The sequence below is a fragment of the Montipora foliosa genome, chromosome 5 (genome assembly GCF_036669935.1).
Source record: "Montipora foliosa isolate CH-2021 chromosome 5, ASM3666993v2, whole genome shotgun sequence".
In the NCBI taxonomy this organism is placed as follows: domain Eukaryota; kingdom Metazoa; phylum Cnidaria; class Anthozoa; order Scleractinia; family Acroporidae; genus Montipora; species Montipora foliosa.
Window position 1 is genome coordinate 25,224,768 of NC_090873.1, and position 18,275 is coordinate 25,243,042.

Sequence of the window (18,275 nt, forward strand, 5' to 3'; positions counted from 1 at the left end):
CGACATGTTTACTTCGCGATTTTGAGGTGTGCATATTTCGCGACAATTAAATATGACGATTTTGCGAAAATTATATATTTTCAATCACTTTAATTTCGCTTTTTTAAGTAGCATACAATTTATATTTCATTGGCAACAATGCACTGGCGGTAATACTTCCCTTCCAGTTAATACACCCTTATTCCTGCCTTCTCCCATCCTTTCAAAAAAAATCCTCCCCCCCCCCCCCCCACCCCCTCCTCCATGCGCGCCGGTGAAAAAGTTATACTGCGACATTTCCACCAGCCAAAATGAATGTATTTGTTACGGTTAAATTTAAATTCAGGTTAATTTTAATTTCAACCTAGGTCATTTTCATTTCGAACTAGGTTGAAATTGAAAGTAGTATACTGACATCTTCAAGGAACATTGTAAAGGGAGGGTGGAGTACGATAGAAGTACTCGAGAAAGGGATAGGTGAGTAGAAGGGAGGAATTCCAATTGAAAACATGTATAGTTGTGTTTTAGACTCCCTAAAAAATCCAAGCCCCTGTTTTTTAACTACACCCGCACAAAAAGAAAAATCCATTTTTTAGACAGTTGATTAAAACTGAAACCACGGTAGTTACAAAAATTTCAACTGGTTTCAAAAAAAAAAAAGAACTGGTTTTAAAAAATTCAAACCAAAAACAAAATTAAGCCACAATACAATACGATACATACTTAATTGACCGCTCCCCATAGGGGCTTCTCAGGGCCAATGAAACACAATGAAACGACGGAACAGAATAACAACAACTTTTAAGAATCCCAACTGGCCGGAGGCAAACTAGTTGGCTTTTTACAATTGCTGGTGGGAAGTTGAACCAGGGACTACCAGGAACAAATTCAACGAGTGGCCAGAGCGGGTCTTGAACCCTGGTCTTCGGATTTCAAGGCAAGCGCCTAACCACTTGGCCACACTGCCTCCTGAAGACCACAATCACAACATATCCACTTGTCTACAACAACTTTAACTTCTGTAGTCTCACAGGAAAAGGCTTCTTCTATCACTTGTCTTCTTTTTCTTTTATCACTTCTTACTTACAGGACACAATTCCACAACAACCACTACTACCGTTTGAATTAAGGCCGTTTATGCAGTTTTTCTTGTTTTTCTAAAAGTTTCTAAAGGAGTTCTATTTTTGTACATTTAACGATTATTTGAAATCCAGGTAATTAGTGGCAGAATATTAAGAATAATTGTTTTAGTATATACTCACGAGGCAATCTCAGCAACAATTGAAAAGAAGAAAACCATCCAAAGTCGATTTAATTGACATCTCAATTCATGCGTGGAAAACGTGCAAGCGGCACAAAGCATGCTCGAAATTGTTTACAGAAGCTTTAAACATGGCAAATCTGGCAAATCTAAATAACCTTTGTTAAAATCCTCGTCACAAACGCGAGAGTAAAATGGTCATTTAACACCGTTTAAATCAGCAATATAAATCGAAAGTCCACTTGTTAAAGCATTTTCACCGTTTGATCAAAGTTTTAGAGGTTCATTTGAAATGGAAATTGAAAGAGTGCAGTTGGTAAAGGATCCACATGAAATGGCGGCTCTAAGTTATTAAGGTGAGCGTCGGGTTGTTGTAAAATGACCTGTCTTGTTTCCTTGAAGCCATGTAGAACATTCTTAAACATTTATTTAAACTCCTCAATTTCAGTGACAAATTCGTTTTGCTGGGTGGCCAGCCCTACAAAAGAGAATTACTCCGAGTGAAACAAATTGTTGGCGTGAAGATTGTTTAATTGTCAGCAATAATTATCTGGAGAAACACTGGTTGGCAAAAGTTATTAAATCTTCTTTCACCTGTGAAAAAACTTTCAGGCCAAATTTTGTGGTCCTCTTTGTATTCTGTATTATTATATGGCTCTGTCTCACGAGGACTGGGAACTACAAAATTCACGAATTTGATTGGCTAAAATCGATATTGACCGCGGTCTAGATTTTCCCATCTAGACCGGCATCTAGACCGGTAATGTTTTGCGGTGAAAAGATGCAAACTAAAATGCAAAAATATTGAGTATTTTCTTCTACCAAGATTTGTTTATGGAAGTGCCAAACAGCATGATGACAAAAGAGAAGATGATGAGCAAACTTTGACAGAATTAAGTTCAGCTCATCGCCACTCATCGCCATTCGCAAGCAAAATGTCAGTTAGTACAAACCAGTTACATTAAACAAATTAAATTGTTCTTGCTTGCCATATAATAAACATCTTATTAACCGAGCTTAGTCAGTCTGTATGGGAGAATCTTGACCTCGGTCATGTGTACAGACCTCACTGCGTTCGGTCTGTACTTACGACCTCGGTCAAGATTCTCCCATACAGACCTCCTGCTCGGTTAATAAGAGCTAAGCACAGCATCATTTTGTATTCTCGATATTTCCGATTCAGATGCTGGCGAGCTCGAGTTTACGCCGGCCGTTTTGTTTTGTTTGGATCACGCATTATTCACTCCGTGGGGAGTGAATAATGCTTAATTACTCCGAGATAGCGAACCAATCAAATTGCTTGAGACACCGAGATCACTGAGCAAGTATATACTAATACAACATATCTATTTTTTGTATCGCTGACTAATGCTGACTGACCAGAATGACTCTAGAAAGTTCTAACATGTAGAATAAAATTAGAATACTCTGGAAAGTGTCTAACCTCATGACACTAATGTAAAGTTTTGCCGATTAACAGCGTTGAACAGCATTTGGAAGAAGATAAATGAACTCTTTGGTTAATTGTTATCTGGGATTATAGCGTTAATCGGCTTTTAAACAACCGAGCCAAGGTTTTTGCGAACCTCGTCTCCAGGACCTTCCCGTTCCTCTTTCTATAGTTTCAGGCGGCATGTTAAGTTTGGTCTCGGATCTTAGTAGATCAGCTAATCCGTTTTTTTGAAAAATCAAGTTTAAATATGAAGGTTTGCCTTCCCTTGCTGCAATGTTTCTGTCTATCATCGTTTGGATATTAATAGTGATGTTTGGAAATATATCTGGGTTTTCCTGGAGTTTCTCGGGAGTTGTTAGATGTTTTGTTTTCAGATTTTTGCCTTTTGGTTTATGATCGGCTTGCTATCTATTCACTAGAATGTTTAGGCCATTCGTTGCAGGTTGGAGATCACTCGGCATTTTTGCTATTTTGTATATTGACTATGGCATTTTTTCTCGGACATCTCTTACCTTCTTTATTTGTCAGGTCTCACCTTCAGGACTCCGGTCGGAAGTACAATGAAAATAAGTCCGGTTGGGAACCCCGTCAGATTGGTGAGTGGTTGGGAATTGTTGTGGATGCAATTCAATTCACATTCTTTAAGTTAATTTGTCATTCCTGAGAAAAAGGTTGTGAAGTTGTAGTCTGTTTTGGCCAGGCTAATTAATGATTTTCCTAACCTTCGAGTTCGAGACGTAGCTAGTCAGTTTCGGGGTTTGTCATTTCCCTCACTGTTGCTTTGGCCGAATTTCCCGCTTGATCACAAGACAAATGTACTTTTTCCTTCAACTAAGGCGTTCGTGGAATAACGTGCTTTCTTCTGGCTAGAGCATGTAGATGCATTCTCTTCCCCATCGCCCTTTTCGCTTCCCTTAGTCGGCGGGGCCTTGGCACGAGAAAACGAAGGGCTCTGGAGACAGGATTTCGAAGTCCTAGATTCTGGGACTTCCGGAATTGGAAATGTATGAAGTCTTGAAATGTCCCCGATCATAGTGAGGGCACAATGGCGGCTTCACGAGGGGACAAGTTCACCGAGATGCTCTCTAATGTCCTGCGTCTCCTTAATTTACAGTCGATCTCTTGGTAAATGCAGCAGTTAATCTTTACTTTTTATTGAGCAGCATTTGGGGGACACTTTGTTACGTAAATTGTCTGTATTCCGAGACACGAGTGATGTTGAAGTTGGCGAGAAGTGCAAAGGGACACTTCGTGACGTTTATTGAAATCGTCGTGCATCTAATTAGGGTCAATCCTGGACATATGTGAACATCACAGCTTGTGTTGTGCTTGAGTAGCGTCCCGTTTTCACAAAACGCAAGCGAACGCAATCAGAAGCCCAAGCACAAAGAAATGGATACATGTTGATCCTTGCACGTGTGCTTATGCTTGCGTCAGGCCCGTTTTCACGGTGAGTTAAGCGCTTTTGTGCTTGCGCCAGGCCCGTTTTCACGGTGAATTAAGCGCTCTTGTGCTTACGTTTATGCTTGTGCTTGAGCATGCGTCGCTAGTGAAAACCTCATTCCCACGACTTTCTTGTTCCCGGTCCTGGGAACGAAATTGCGTATTTGCCAGGAAAAAGGGGTGGGTTAGGCGCGCTTTGTAAAAAAAACACAACATTATCTGTACCTTCCTGGCAGAGGTCACCATTGAATCCAGGAGGGCATAAACAGCGATATTTTTTCTGCGTAAAACCCGATTGACATTTCCCACCGTTTTCACACGGAGATTTGACACAGGCGTTCTGAAGAAGAAAAAAAAAACAACATCACTGCCATTTGTATGGCGGAGTGTAAAAGCAACCGCAGAGGGTGCCCAAACCCCGACGAAAGTGGGGAAAAAAACAGCATTTTCTTTCATCTTTGAGAAATATTTTATAAAAGCAATCTAAGACTTTTTTCCGTGTTTCCATAGCTTCATCTAAACTCCTCGGTGGAGTTGGGAGAATTCGAGACAGTTATGCAAACCCTCGAGAATTCTCCCAACTCACCCTCGTGTTTAGATGAGGCTATGGAAACACGGAAAACGTCCTCTATTGCTTAATTAACAAATCTTTCCCAAGTATATATATTTTTAGAACGGCTTTTTCACGCGAAAAATGTCACATTGGAAAGGCGATACGTGTTTGTTTGGTTATAGGACGTAAAACATTAGCAGTGCCATCGCTCTGTTTTGTTTGGGCTTTTAACCTCGAAACTCCCACGAGAGGCGTTCTATTAATAAGTAGGTCTTTGCTACTTCGCGGTTTTCTTGAGGCTCAAGAAAAGCCTCTGAGACCAGGGTACCGAAGTGGAGGTGGCTAATGGTGGATATTTACCGAGCTGCGAAGCGGCGAGGTAAATCTTTACCACCAGCCACAGACACCATACAAAAAGAGGTAAATATCCAACACTAGCTAGCCAACGACATGGCACATAGCTCATTTATTGCCGCAACGATTACAATACTTTCCAACGCAAATCCCGCGCGGTTTGCTCGGAGATGAATAGCAAAGGTTTCGGAGTCTGAGTAGCCAATCACAGCACGCCTTCAACGCTTTCATCGTTTAAGCATATAATAAAAACAGATATTCCATGCCAACACGCCTGTATTTGTGTCACAGGAGTGAATTAAACTGAATGTCTCACCTCCGTTCCTCGATAAATGTAATTTTCGGCGTTGATCAAATCTTTATTGTCTTCAGCGTGAGTAGAATTGTTCAGCTCACATCTGTGTTTTCCATCTGTGTTCGCTTCAGTGCCGAAGTTGACGCTGACGCAGTCATGTTCTTGGTAACAAACCCATTCGCATTCATGCATATTGTGTACTTCATAACTCTTTATTATATGATTTTCCAAGCGTCCGTTAGGAAAGGAAAGAGAAGGCTGAAACGTGAGCGCACGACAAGAGCCTGCAGAAAAAAGAATCGTTAATGAATCTTCTGCTTTCAATTGATGTCGCAACGCGTTTGGGGAGACGTTATACGAGCAAGGTAGGCATTGTGGGATTGTTTTAATGTGAGAAAAATGGAAAATGCACGTTTGACCATGATTGCACAAGTGATTACAGAGATTCTCGCGTTCTGATAGGTCGAGGTTGTCGTCATATATGTCGTTATAATCACCCCGCAGAAGGTGATTTGAGCACCACCGCTAAATATCAAAATGGCTTCCTCTCGTTTAGTCCAGTTTACTGAAAATTTTAGCCTTGAACGTGAATCGAACTCCTGAACTCTGACAAACTGGTACGCTGCTCCATCGATTCAGCTATCTAACCAACTGAGAGCTTTTTCAGTTCGTAATAAACCCTGTAGAGGATGTCCATATGAAGATACATAATATAGGGAAGACTGCCACCAACTGCGCCGAGATCCATGTTTTAAAAATTTAGATCATTGCAGTTATGAAAATTACTTAAAGCAGGGACTGATCATCGAGGGGAGCCTTTATCTCCAATTATTTCTTTCAGTCAACCCTTTTCCCGAGTAAATTTTTTTAAGAACCACATTTATTATACATTCAACAGAATAACGCGTTTCTGATCGGTCAATGCCGATTGCGGGAATAGGTTGTAGAGGACCGATTGCTATGGAAACACGACGATAACGTAATTTATGTCGAGTTTTTAAAAACTCAAAAAAATAAACGTATGAATTTGCTGCTGCATTTCGTGATTTATGGTTACTCACCTATAGCCTGCGTCACAGACGTGTAAAATCGCGAAAACACTCACGCACATCACGTCCCATTTACAGAAAAAAGTCAAATTTTTAAAGCTAGGAACCAGAGGCATAATATTATGGAATTTTTTTAAATTCGAAAATTGAATCCTAATCTCCAAAGCAAACACTTGTGTTTACTTTTTTTTAGACATATATATATTTTAAAGTTAAAGATGGACCAGGTCGCTGATGATCGGATGATAAAATAAAGAGACAGTATGAACCATAATCTCGATGAAAATGTCGCTATTTTTACTCAGAATAAAATGGACCAGAAATTAATTCTGTTAACCTCCACAGTCATTCCTTTCTTCCGGTATATCGAAGTTACCAGAGGTTTTCTGTGCCATTTAGATTTTATTGTGGTGACGAACTGGAGTTGCTGGTAATTCTTCGTAAAAAATCCATGCCTCTCGTTTCCAGAGGATATGGGAGGATGTCATTTCACCGAGTGGAAAAGAGAACTTCCTATTTAATGTTAAGAAATCTAAACGTTCTTGCCAGAATTTGTGCCCTAATGGATTACTCCCGAGCAAAGTTCACTGGATTTATATCGGATTCAAAAATATGGATTAAGAACAAAGGACCGAAACTGAACACGCAAACGGATTCCATTCGCGCAAAACTTTTTACCTGAATGCTTTCATGCCAATTTATTTTCTCACGTTCTAAATCTATAAATATGCCTTTCTGTTATTTCTAATTTATTCATTTGACAATGATGACATGAAGTCGTCGAAACGTCATGTTATTTTACTATCGTTAATTTTCTTGCTTAAATGTTTATCTAAATCGTTTTTTATTAAAAGAAAAATTGGAGGAAAAAAAAGAGTCCGAAAATTTCAAGACTCGAACTGGGGTTCTTAGCCCTCACCCTAAAATTAACAGAACCCTAACGCGAACCCCAACTCATATGACCAGCGAGACACAACTCCACCTGCAACTCCCAGTAACCGCAACATTTTGATTTCTTAGACCTAATGAGTGTAATTCAGAGCTAAAAAATGGCATCGACCGTTTCAAATGGCAACGACCGTTTACGAAAGGGAAATAAGCCTCGGCGATGACGAATGAGGAGGAAGCGAGAATCTGGTAATAAATTTTCAATTTCCTCTCCAAACATGTTAGTACACACTTTCCATGCAGAACCGCTTGGAGTAGTCGAGAATTGTTACAATAAAGGGATGTGATATCCTTAATATAGATAACGTTCTTGTATCCATTGTTATGCTCAGTGATATCTCATTTGAGTTATCTCCTTTTGAAGTGACCGCAGTCTGAAATGTTATAATAATGTACTGAAAAGCGTTATTTGACAGAACACTTACCCTCTTCATAAGAAGCGTACGATGCTCCAAAATAAAGGAACGGATAAAGAATGTAGCACCGAAGAAGAGAATCCATGTCCGCAAAGTAGCAACAATTAACTGTCAACATCACATAAATTCTTAATTTTAAATAAGGGCAGTAGAAGACTGACAATTAATTATAATTACACCTGTCGACAATTTAGTAAATGATTTTCTTCTTTAGTACATTTATTTGGCACTTCAACACTTTTGCTAAAGGTACAACAAGTTAAACAGTTTTAGAAGAGACATAGAGGCGATGTGAAACGTCCTGACTCATCCCATGAAAAGGGACCAACGCTTAGGGAATCATTGTTTACAATTAAAGTTTACTGTAAATTTTTAATTTTTGTTGTCATCGAAACTAGAACGCCTAAATAAACAAACACTGAAATCTTTTGTGGCAGAAATTTGTCAATAGTACTATGCTTTTTGAAAGCAAGAAAAGGTGAACATTTCTTTTAAAATACGCTAATAGCCCTTTTCACGGTCAGTTTTTCTCATTTTCATTAAGATGTAATCTAGCATGTATGTGAGGCAATTTCGGGCTATTTTTTAGTTTTAACCCGAAATTGCCTCGCACCCACGTTAGATTACATTGTAATGCAAATGAGAAAAACCTACCGTGAAAAGGCCTATTGAATTCTAAATCTCGAAAGTAAACACCTGTATTTATTTTTTTTAGACGTATATATTTTTAAAGATGAAGATGGACCAGGTCGCTGACGATCGGATGATAAAATAAACTGAGCCAGTATGAACCATAATCTCGTTGAAAATGTCGGGATTTTTGACTCACAGAAAATTTAATTCTGTTAACCTCCCCAGGCATTCCTTTTTGTCGTTATATCGAAGTTACCAGAGGTTTTCTGTGCCATTTAGATTTTATTGCGGTGATGAACTGGAGTTGCTGGCAAGTATTTTTAAAAAAATCCGTGCCTCTCGTTTCCAACCGGTAGAAGAAACATTGAGGCGATGTGAAACGTTCTGACTCATCCCACGATTAGCCATCAACGCTGAGGGAATCATTGTTTATAAATGAATGAAGGGGTAGTTTCTAAAGAAACTGTGGTGCTGCGTCGGTGGGGAAGTAGTATACAAAAATTTGTTTTATCAACGGAGTTGATAATGTAAATTGGCCACCGTACAGAGATTCTGAAAGCTGACGTTTCAAGCGTTAGCCCTTCGTCAGAGCGAATCGGTAAACTGAGCCAGTATGAACCATAATCTCGTTGTTTAACTTGTTGTATTCGCTCTGACGAAGGGCTAACGCTCGAAACGTCAGCTTTTAGAATCTCTGTACGGTGGCCAATTTACATTATCAACTCTGTTGATAAAACCAAATTTTTGTATACTACTTCCCCACCGACGCAGCACCACAGTTTCTTTAGAAACTACCCCTTCATTCATTTGTTATTCAACCGCTGCGACCACTAATCTTGTGTTCTAGTATTTTTTAATCCACAGATTTCTAACAGGAGACCCGGATTCGCTCTGACGAAGGGCTAACGCTCGAAACGTCAGCATTTAGAATCTCTGTACGGTGGCCAATTTACATTATCAACTCCGTTGATAAAACCAAATTTTTGTACATTGTTTACAAAGTTTACTGTAAATTTTTAATTTTTGATGGTTATCGAAATTAGAAGGACTAAATAAACAAACACTAAAATCTTATGAATTTGCTCCTGCACTATGCTTTTTGAAAGCAAGAAAAGGTAAACAGTGATATCAAAGATTCTTCTGTGTTTGTCTTTCCCATGACAGCTTTGGGAGATGGATTAAATTCAATCTACTTTTGTGGCCTCTCTGTGTGTGTTAAAAGAGGAAAACCATTTATAATCAACGGAAATCGTTGTTTACAGATTTCGCACCATTGGTTTGAACAGTGGGACATTTGCATAATTCCGCCATGCATTTGAATACAAGTACCAGAATCCTACAGGTTTTGCTTGTCTCGTGCTGATTAGAGCTATTGTTATGTTGTACTCCATTGGGGATTCTAAAATGTAATTAACAAAAGAAAAACAAACTGAATTCTGGAAGTTGTAGTCAAATGACGCTATCGTCAAAGCTGCCTATTCTCTATTTTGCATTCCCCCAAATTTTGCATAAACCGTTGTTTTCATATGCTCATGGGGATACTGAATATTCCCAGGAACATTTGAAAGCAATTGTTTATGCAAAATTTGAGGGCGCAAACGAAGTGTATTATGGAAAATGCGAAAAAAGAGAATTAGTTTCTTATTAATAATTCATCGCTGAGTATTGCAATTTTATTGTATAATCAGCCATCTCTGAAAAATGGGACCCGGAATACGGAACAATACAGTATGTGGCCCTTGGTCCGCGAGGTCCTTGGTCCGCGAGTTTTCCGAACATTATGTCATATTTTCTCGTGAAATAAAATACAACCGAAAACGAAGGTGGACGATTAAATATTGATTAGTATTCTTTCGTATGACGAAGTTCCGGCCCTCCCACTGATGTTGAAAGCGAGAAATTTAAGTTTGTTGACAGGTAGGTCTAATTGTCTTTCTTGAATTGTTTTATTTTGCGGCTCCGTAAAGTACATTGTCAAGTTTACTTAGCTTGTGCAGGGATAAAACTGAACGGGAGCACCTGTTTTTTGCAAAACAAGTTAACAGAGACACATTTCTTCTGGCGGGAAAGAATTTGCTGTAGAGTTTAAATTTTTTATTTTATCAACCCTTGAAAAAACATCAACACTTTTTGCGTGGAGGCCCTTGGTCCGCGACCTATAACCCTAGAGAACTTACATTTCTCAAAGCAGACTAGAAAACCCTGAAATAAATAGTAATGGCCTTTGTTTTTGTTAAACGGTTTTAACATCTCCTTGACAAATGTTTTCGGACTGCTTTAAATTCTCTTTTATAATGAAAGTTTAGTTTTACAATTATAATATCTTTGACTGCGTTGAATATTTTTACACATTCCAATTGTCAATAGGGTAAAGGGGGATATTTTTCTTTTGACTGTACCGACTGTTAATTGTCCATAGCATGAAAATATACTGTTTACACTTCTGAAGATTTACCCCGAGGCTATTAAAAGAATTAAAGAAAAGGCGCGAAAACTGATGCATCGAGAAGACGACCGCGATGACTGCCGTGACAACTTGCGTGACAGTTGTCCAGGCTTTGAAATGCATATGCATTTGAACCTCTTAAGCCGCACAACTCGCTCAAGTAAGCGGCCAAGGAAGGAAAAAAACAGTATCAAATTTAAAAACACATCAAACCGGTATTGGCTTCTAACCCTAACGAAAAATGTGTTTCATTTCTAACGCAAAGGTGTATTAAGTCACAGCAGGGTGGTAGTGAGTGAGGGGGTTAACGAGGTAGTGGGTCAAACTTGGTATAGGCTAAGCTAGATCCGTTCAGATGTACCTGAAATGAATGGCTTGACACATAAGTACTCAGGAACTTTGCATGCTTTTTAGGCCAGTTCATTATGTCCAAAGTGTTTAAACCTGCAAACAATCGGGAGAAAACGCAGCAAACATATGAAAACGCACTGAAAAAGGTCAAAGATGGAATGCCATTGCTGAGGGCAGCAAAACAGTGGGGCATTCCAGAGACAACTTTACGAGATAGAAACAATGGGAAATACGAACTAGCAGGCAAGGGAAAAATCCCGTATTTAACGGTGGCTGAAGAGGATAAGCTGGCTGACTGGTTGGTTGAGAGATCGAAGCGTGGTTTTGGCCTTTCTGTCAGTGAATTTCTCGACTCTGTACAAAAGTTCATTGAAAAGGAAAAAAGAGAAATTCCATTTCAAAGGAACCGACCCGGCAGAAAATGGTATAGAGGGTTCATTAAGAGAAACCCGAAAATCAGATTGAGAAATGCCCGTCCGCTAGACAAAAAGCGCGCTAAAATATCGGCTACAGACTTGGACATCTGGTTCACTTAGTATGCGCAGTTTCTGAGAGAACATGGACTTGTCAACCGTCCCGCCCAAATCTGGAACTGCGATGAAACTGGATTTGACTTGCAAGGGAAGGCAGGAAAAGTTCTTGGACCAGCGGCACCTAAAAGCCAACCATATCGAGTAGTGACTGGGACAAAGGAGCACATCACGGTTCTGCCTTGCTTCAATGCTGCTGGGCAGTGGATACCCCCTTACTTTCTCTTCTCAGGAAAGCGTGTTCCCAATACGCACAATCTGTTGGACGGAGGAGTACCTGGCAGTGCATTCTCCATGACTGAGAAAGGGTATATGGATGCTGCCACATTTTACATGTGGCTGGCTAACCACTTTATACCAATTTACCATCCCCCAGGCCCGTTGTCCTTCTGGTTGACAGTGCAGATGCTCACATTGATTTGCAGACGCTTGCACTTGCCAAGGAGAATCAGGTGCATATTTTTGCCCTGTTAAAGAATGCCACCCACCTTGTGCAACCTGCAGACGCTGGTCTCTTCGGTTCGATGAAGCAGACATGGTATAAAAATGTCATGCGTCCATCGACACTTTCAGATGCATTTAGGAAGTCCGGAATTTATCCTGTTTGCCGAGACCAGATCACTAATGACCAAGTAAGATCATCCCTAGTCTATTCCTGCAGTGACCAAAGCACACGTACTCCTTTGTATCAGGCGTCGGAAGTCTCCGTACCCGAGCAAAGTGTGTTTACAGGCACAACGGGTGCTCCATTGGCAACCTCCATTGGCAGCATTGCTGTGAGTGTTTTGTCTTCCCCAGGGAAAAGAACATCTCTTGCCTCCACACGCACTCCTTTGTCCCAGGATTGCGAGCCTTCGCTGCCTCATCAAAATGTTCTTGTAAAAACAACGGGCAATGTGTCTCACCAATCAGATCAACCAAAACAAAGTGCCTATTCCGACGCATTTGATGCACTGGAATCTGTTTTAGAAACTCCAGTAAAGGTGGAGTACAAGCGCAGGTTGGACGAAGGCTACGACTTGGACGGCAGCCCCACATTTCTTACTTGGAAAAAGCTGCGTACTGCCGCGTCAACTGTTCAGTCCTTACCAAATGAATTAGAAATACAGGAGCAACCGCTTTCTACTTCTGCCCCTTGGCCAAATGCAACTTCGGCGTCGTCCTCTTCAGTTTCCCCAGTACTTGAGGAAATAATCATCTACCCTACCGCGCGCGAAAGTAACAATGTGAAACGCAAAAATGTGAAATGAACCCTTCCGAACTTTTTAACCGGTGAAACTTCAATGAAAATTATGCTGGATGCGAAATTAAAAAAAGCGAGGGAACTTGCAGCTAGGCAGAAGAAATTGAGGGAAAGGGAAGAGAAGAAGGAAGCGAAAAGAAGAGAACAAGAAGCAAAAAAGTGGGAAGTTCAAGAAAAAAAGGAAAGGAAAAAAACAGAAAAGGCAGCCGGAAAGAAAAGGAACGCTGGGGCGCGAAATAAGTGTACGAGTAATGGAAGGAAATGGAGAAGATCGCTTCCCCAAAATAACGACTGCAAAGTATGCTGGCAAGAGTATTCTTCTTCCGATGACGAGCATTTGCCATGGGTTATGTGCGACCAATGCCAACTTTGGATGCACATTGATTGCATACCAGTTGGAGTCGATCAAACTCCAATTGACAATGAGGAACAATTTTTTTGTCTCGACTGTTGTTGACTGAAGCCCGTTAAAGTTTCATATGCGAAAACAAAAGTCGATGACTGTTCAAGCTATCTTTTTGTCTGCTGATGAAGTCGGATGAACTCTCCGCAGTTTATTTCCACAAAATTGAAATCGTTATTAGAGTTGATGCCAGCACTGTTTGCTTGTTGTTATTTAACAAAATCATCGTTCGAAAAGCAGTCGCGGTTACGACAGTGGTATAGAGAAAGTTTGGAAACTTTGGTTTATTGAACTACAGCATCTTGTGACTGAACGAGGCTTCTGTTTGCTAGTGATTATAGCCAACTCGGCGCTACGTGCTTCGTTGGCTATCTATCATCTCGTATCCAACTCTCGCTCGTGGAAAAATTGTTCATGATGCACTGGAAAACTTGAACCATTTACAGACTTCAAAAAAGTTGGTAAAATCTCTGTGAAATGTCCACATTTTCTTTGTAAATTACAATCTCTATAAATTTGCACATCTACAGAGATTTTGTAACTCCATAAAATGTCTGTAAATTTTGCCACATTTTCTCCCTTATGATGATAAAAAATATTTGCAAAATACTCTTAATAGAATCTAAGTCTATACAGAAAATTCTTGCATTAAATTGAATAAAATAATGAATGAAATATATGCAAGGGATAAATGCATCAATAATCATTTGCTAGAGATATCAAATACTTTCATTATTATTAAATAAGTAAAGGTAATCACATGATTTCGAGTGCAAGTTGGAATAAATTCAACAAAAAACCAAAAACCAAAACTGCACTAGCCTGTATGGCGAGTGCAATTTGCAGTCTGAAAAAATTTTTACTAGTGCTTATTTATTCCAAATTGCACAAGAAAAATCATTTGATTACTTATTGATAATATACATGAAAAACTCCGAGATTGTTAACAAACGCAAGCGTATCATGCAATCAGAGAAAAATTGCGCCATGTAGGGCACGTGCTTGATTTGAAAACAAAAAATTTTATTGGTTCTGACCAAACCATATTGTTTACTGGCCAATCATAATCCAGAATTTTGACGCTTAATTTGCACTGTGTTACACTTGAACTGCACTGCTCTGAGTCAATCAGAATAGAGTAATTTCTGGTGTGACCGATAGCTACCTTGATAGTGATGGTGACATTTGTGTGGAGGAAACAACTTTTTCTTCCAGGCAAGAGTCAGAAGATGCTCTCCCAATATACGACATCACGAGCTTCCTTTTGCGACATCTAAAGAGCAAAATTGAAAATGGCGTATCTCGAGAAGCGTCTATGGAAGGGTTGCGCAATCTTTATGAACTTCTCAAGGATGATTGTATTCCGCATGACAACTGGAAAACAGTGATTCAGTACCTAAAAGGGCTGGGATATCAAGACGCTCGCAATTACAAAATTTGTTTCGGAGAAGACCACGTGACATTTATGGAGGATAAAGGATGTTGCAAGATTTGTGGAAAGGAGTGGAAACCTTGGAGTGGATTATTTTGTTCTCGGCTTAACAAGGAGACTCCTCTCCCTGCAGTTTGTCCACATTGTGGCAGTATCTTTTCTGTTTACTTTATACAGACCCACGATAATGAGAGCCTTTCTCTGCCATTTGTAGTGAGTGTTTTGATGAAGTCAAAATCTCTGAAAAGAGCATGAAAGGCTGTCCATTGAACCAAGCATACATTATACGTGAAGATGGTTTCAATGCTTTTTCCAAAAAGACAAGAAGCATTGCCACAATTCAGGTTGCAAGTGCCTGTATTACCAAAGAAGAAAGATCACATGGTGCATCTGTACAAGTATATAGCTTTGCCCCTACATGCTACATTGAGGAGGGAATTTCCCATAAGATGGATGCATTTTTTAAGCCATTGATTGATGATGTAAAAAAATATTACATCGAAGGGATAAGAGTGCCAGTTTATGAAAATCTTCAAGTGGGAACTGACACAATTGAGGAGGGTATGTACAATGCACGGTTGTTGGTTCTGTGTGGGACTGCTGACATTAAAGCAAATGGAGAACTTGGATTGTATTGTTCAGGTGTGAGATTATTATTATTATTATCATTATCATTATCATTATCAGTTTCTTGTGAACCCTCTCAGGGATAACCTACAATCCTTTAACCGGGACACACTAGGTGATAAGTCGCTGCGACACGTCGCGGGAACAAGTCGCTGCAACAATTCGCCTTGTTTGACACGGTTAATTTTATGAAAATCATTGTAGCTGCGGCATAATTTTGTTGGCGCGATCAGTCACACGAATTCAAACTGGTTTGAATTCGTGTGACTGATCGCGGCGACAAAATTAGCGAAAGCAGTGTTGTCACAATGTGTGTACACTTTGGGCAACAAGTCGCTGCGACAAAATATAAGTGAACCAATGAAAGAGCGTCATGTGGTCAGCCATATTGAGTTAGAAAACTATTTCACATTCTCCCTCATATGTGATCACTGAGTGTGCACCGAACACGCGTCGTGTCACAGGGACTTGTTTTGCAAGTAGCACACATGGAGCAACTTGTCGCAGAGACCTGTCACTGCATCTTGTCGCCTAGTGTGTCCCAGACTTTATCTATTTTGCCAGTTATTCCTGACCTGAAAAACAAGCAAGGGGAAATGGGGTCATGTTACGATAGGTATGATGCTTTGTAACAACACAGAAGTAGTATCCGACATTGTACATGTAATGTTTAGTCAGGGCTGTCATAAAGGTCTGACGGCTGGGGACACTCCGGGTTTGAGTTCCGGCTAATTTACTACAAATTTGTTACGTTTAAGTGAAACTTTGTTTCCATTTACCTGTCTACTTTCTTCCCTTTCCCATCTACATGTACCGTACTTAAAAATTTAGTAACAACCCTGTTAAGTTCTTACAGGATTTTCTTGTTGTTGTCTACTGTTGCTTAAAAAGGTCCAGAATGAGTGAATACCCTTTACAAAAGAGCAACCAAATTTCCAAGTGTACCAACAATGTACACACAGAATGTGGTATGTACATTGTAAAGCATGCCCATGTGAGCAAAGCATAAAAATGACAAATGGTATGAACACAAAAGGGAAATACATGTACAATGCTAGTATGCAGCTAGTAATGATTATGGGATTGTTGTCCTTCAATGGCATATATTTTATCCTGGATATTTAAATGTTGTGTTGTGTTGTGTTTGGTGGTGGTGGTAATTATCCTTCATCATTTCAGGTGGCAAACGTGGTTGCAGGCGTTGCCTGATTTCTGGAACATATGTTCCAGAAAAACGTCATTATTATTATGCAGATTTTGGAAGAAGGTTCAGACACCAAGATGAACCGAGGAGTGTGGCTTATCACTTGGATAAAGGCAAACTATGTGATGAAGCTCAAAATAAAACAGAGCGAAAGAAGATCCAAACTGAAACTGGAGTTTCTGGTGTTAGTTGTTTATTTGAACTGTACCACCTGTATGGCTTTGATCCAATCAATGATATGACTGTTGACAGAATGCATCTTGTGTTCAACATGTTGAAGCGAGAATTTTTGGACAACCTGTGGTCTAATTCTGAGGAGAACATCAAGGAAGATGTCAATGATCGTGACCCAGCAGTTGGGGGGTTGCTTGTCCATAGTTATTTTTCGGAAGCTCTCAAGTATGTTAAGAGGACAACTGAGCAGAGGGCTAGTGGTGTTGCGAAAATGAAGCATCTCAGTGATAAACTTAGTGGCTGGAAACATGCAGAGTTTTTGAAGTAAGCAAATACATGTACATAGTGTGTACAACCATGAAACAACAAAACAAAACAAAACAAAAAGCAAAAAATACTCAATTGAACTATTCTGAGTATTTGATGTACAATATCACTAAAGGGTACGTGTGTGTTAATTTCCCCTCCAGATACAGCTGTGTAGCACGTGAGGTTTTGGCTGAAATCATTCCTTCCCAAGAATATGATGTGCACATGTCGTTATGCAACACTGTTGGCCTCCTTTACAACAAGCAAGTTCAAGCATTGGGTTGGAGTGATGAAAACATCAAAACTCTGGAGTCACTAACTAGGGCACATGCTGTAGCTGCCGAAGAGTATTATGGTCTGGGCATCTGCACAGAGAATCTGGAATATTCAACCCATTTAAGTGAAGATGTGAAACACCATACAAGTCCTGACAACTATTCATGTGAAGTGTTCGAAATAGCAATTCGCACTCACAAGCAGCAAACACATTATGATAATGCTAAAGGTATTGAGAAAACATTCGCTGAACGTGAAAACATCCGCCTGTTTATTCGTAGATACGAGCTGAGGCATGGGAAGCTATGAAGCTATTCTGATGGAAAGAAAATTCACTCTGTGGACTTAGACAAAGCGAACTCTGCAATTAATTTTCATGAGCCATCCCTTGAAGCAGCCAAAGCTTTGCTCACTGACTGCCACGAAAGTGCGAATGAAAATATCTGTCATGCATCTGCTAATAGAGTGTTAGCCGGGAAGCTGCGAAAAAAGACTGTACAAAACCACCAGAAATCTGACATCAAGATGGACCTGCAGCATCTGTACCCTGGAGAAGACATCCATGTCCCAAGTTGACTAAATATGCCAAGCATGTTGTCCGGTTCAACTGTAATGGGACAATAGTGAAGTTTTCAATTGGTGATTGCTGTGTTATTGCTGGTGGACCTAATCTTGAGGAAGAATGGTTCATGGAACTTACTGATATTATTTTGATTGGTGCTTTTCATGAAAAATACTTCATATTCATAGATGGCATGTATTTCATACCAGCCTTCAACCATGGTAGAGTAGTAAAGCATGCTTGGACAGAAACTTTCCAACTCGTTTCCCGTCAGTATCACAGAGACAGTGTCCAATTTACAACCTTTTTCCTCCCCATCGACTTTGATGGCCCT

At 39.9% G+C, this 18,275-nt stretch overlaps 1 protein-coding gene across 1 annotated transcript in view; it reads right to left on the reverse strand.

The window, feature by feature from the left end:
- Positions 1–7,842, reverse strand: part of LOC138003799 (uncharacterized) — a 41,205-nt gene extending 33,363 nt beyond the window's left edge. The window contains exons 1-3 of the mRNA XM_068850040.1: positions 7,761–7,842; positions 5,360–5,622; positions 4,362–4,476 (exon numbers count right to left, since the gene is read on the reverse strand). Of these exons, the coding sequence (XP_068706141.1) occupies positions 4,362–4,476; positions 5,360–5,622; positions 7,761–7,836 (454 nt within the window). The 5' untranslated portion in view covers positions 7,837–7,842. The remainder of the gene's footprint in view (positions 1–4,361; positions 4,477–5,359; positions 5,623–7,760) is intronic.
- Positions 7,843–18,275: the final 10,433 nt, after the last annotated feature.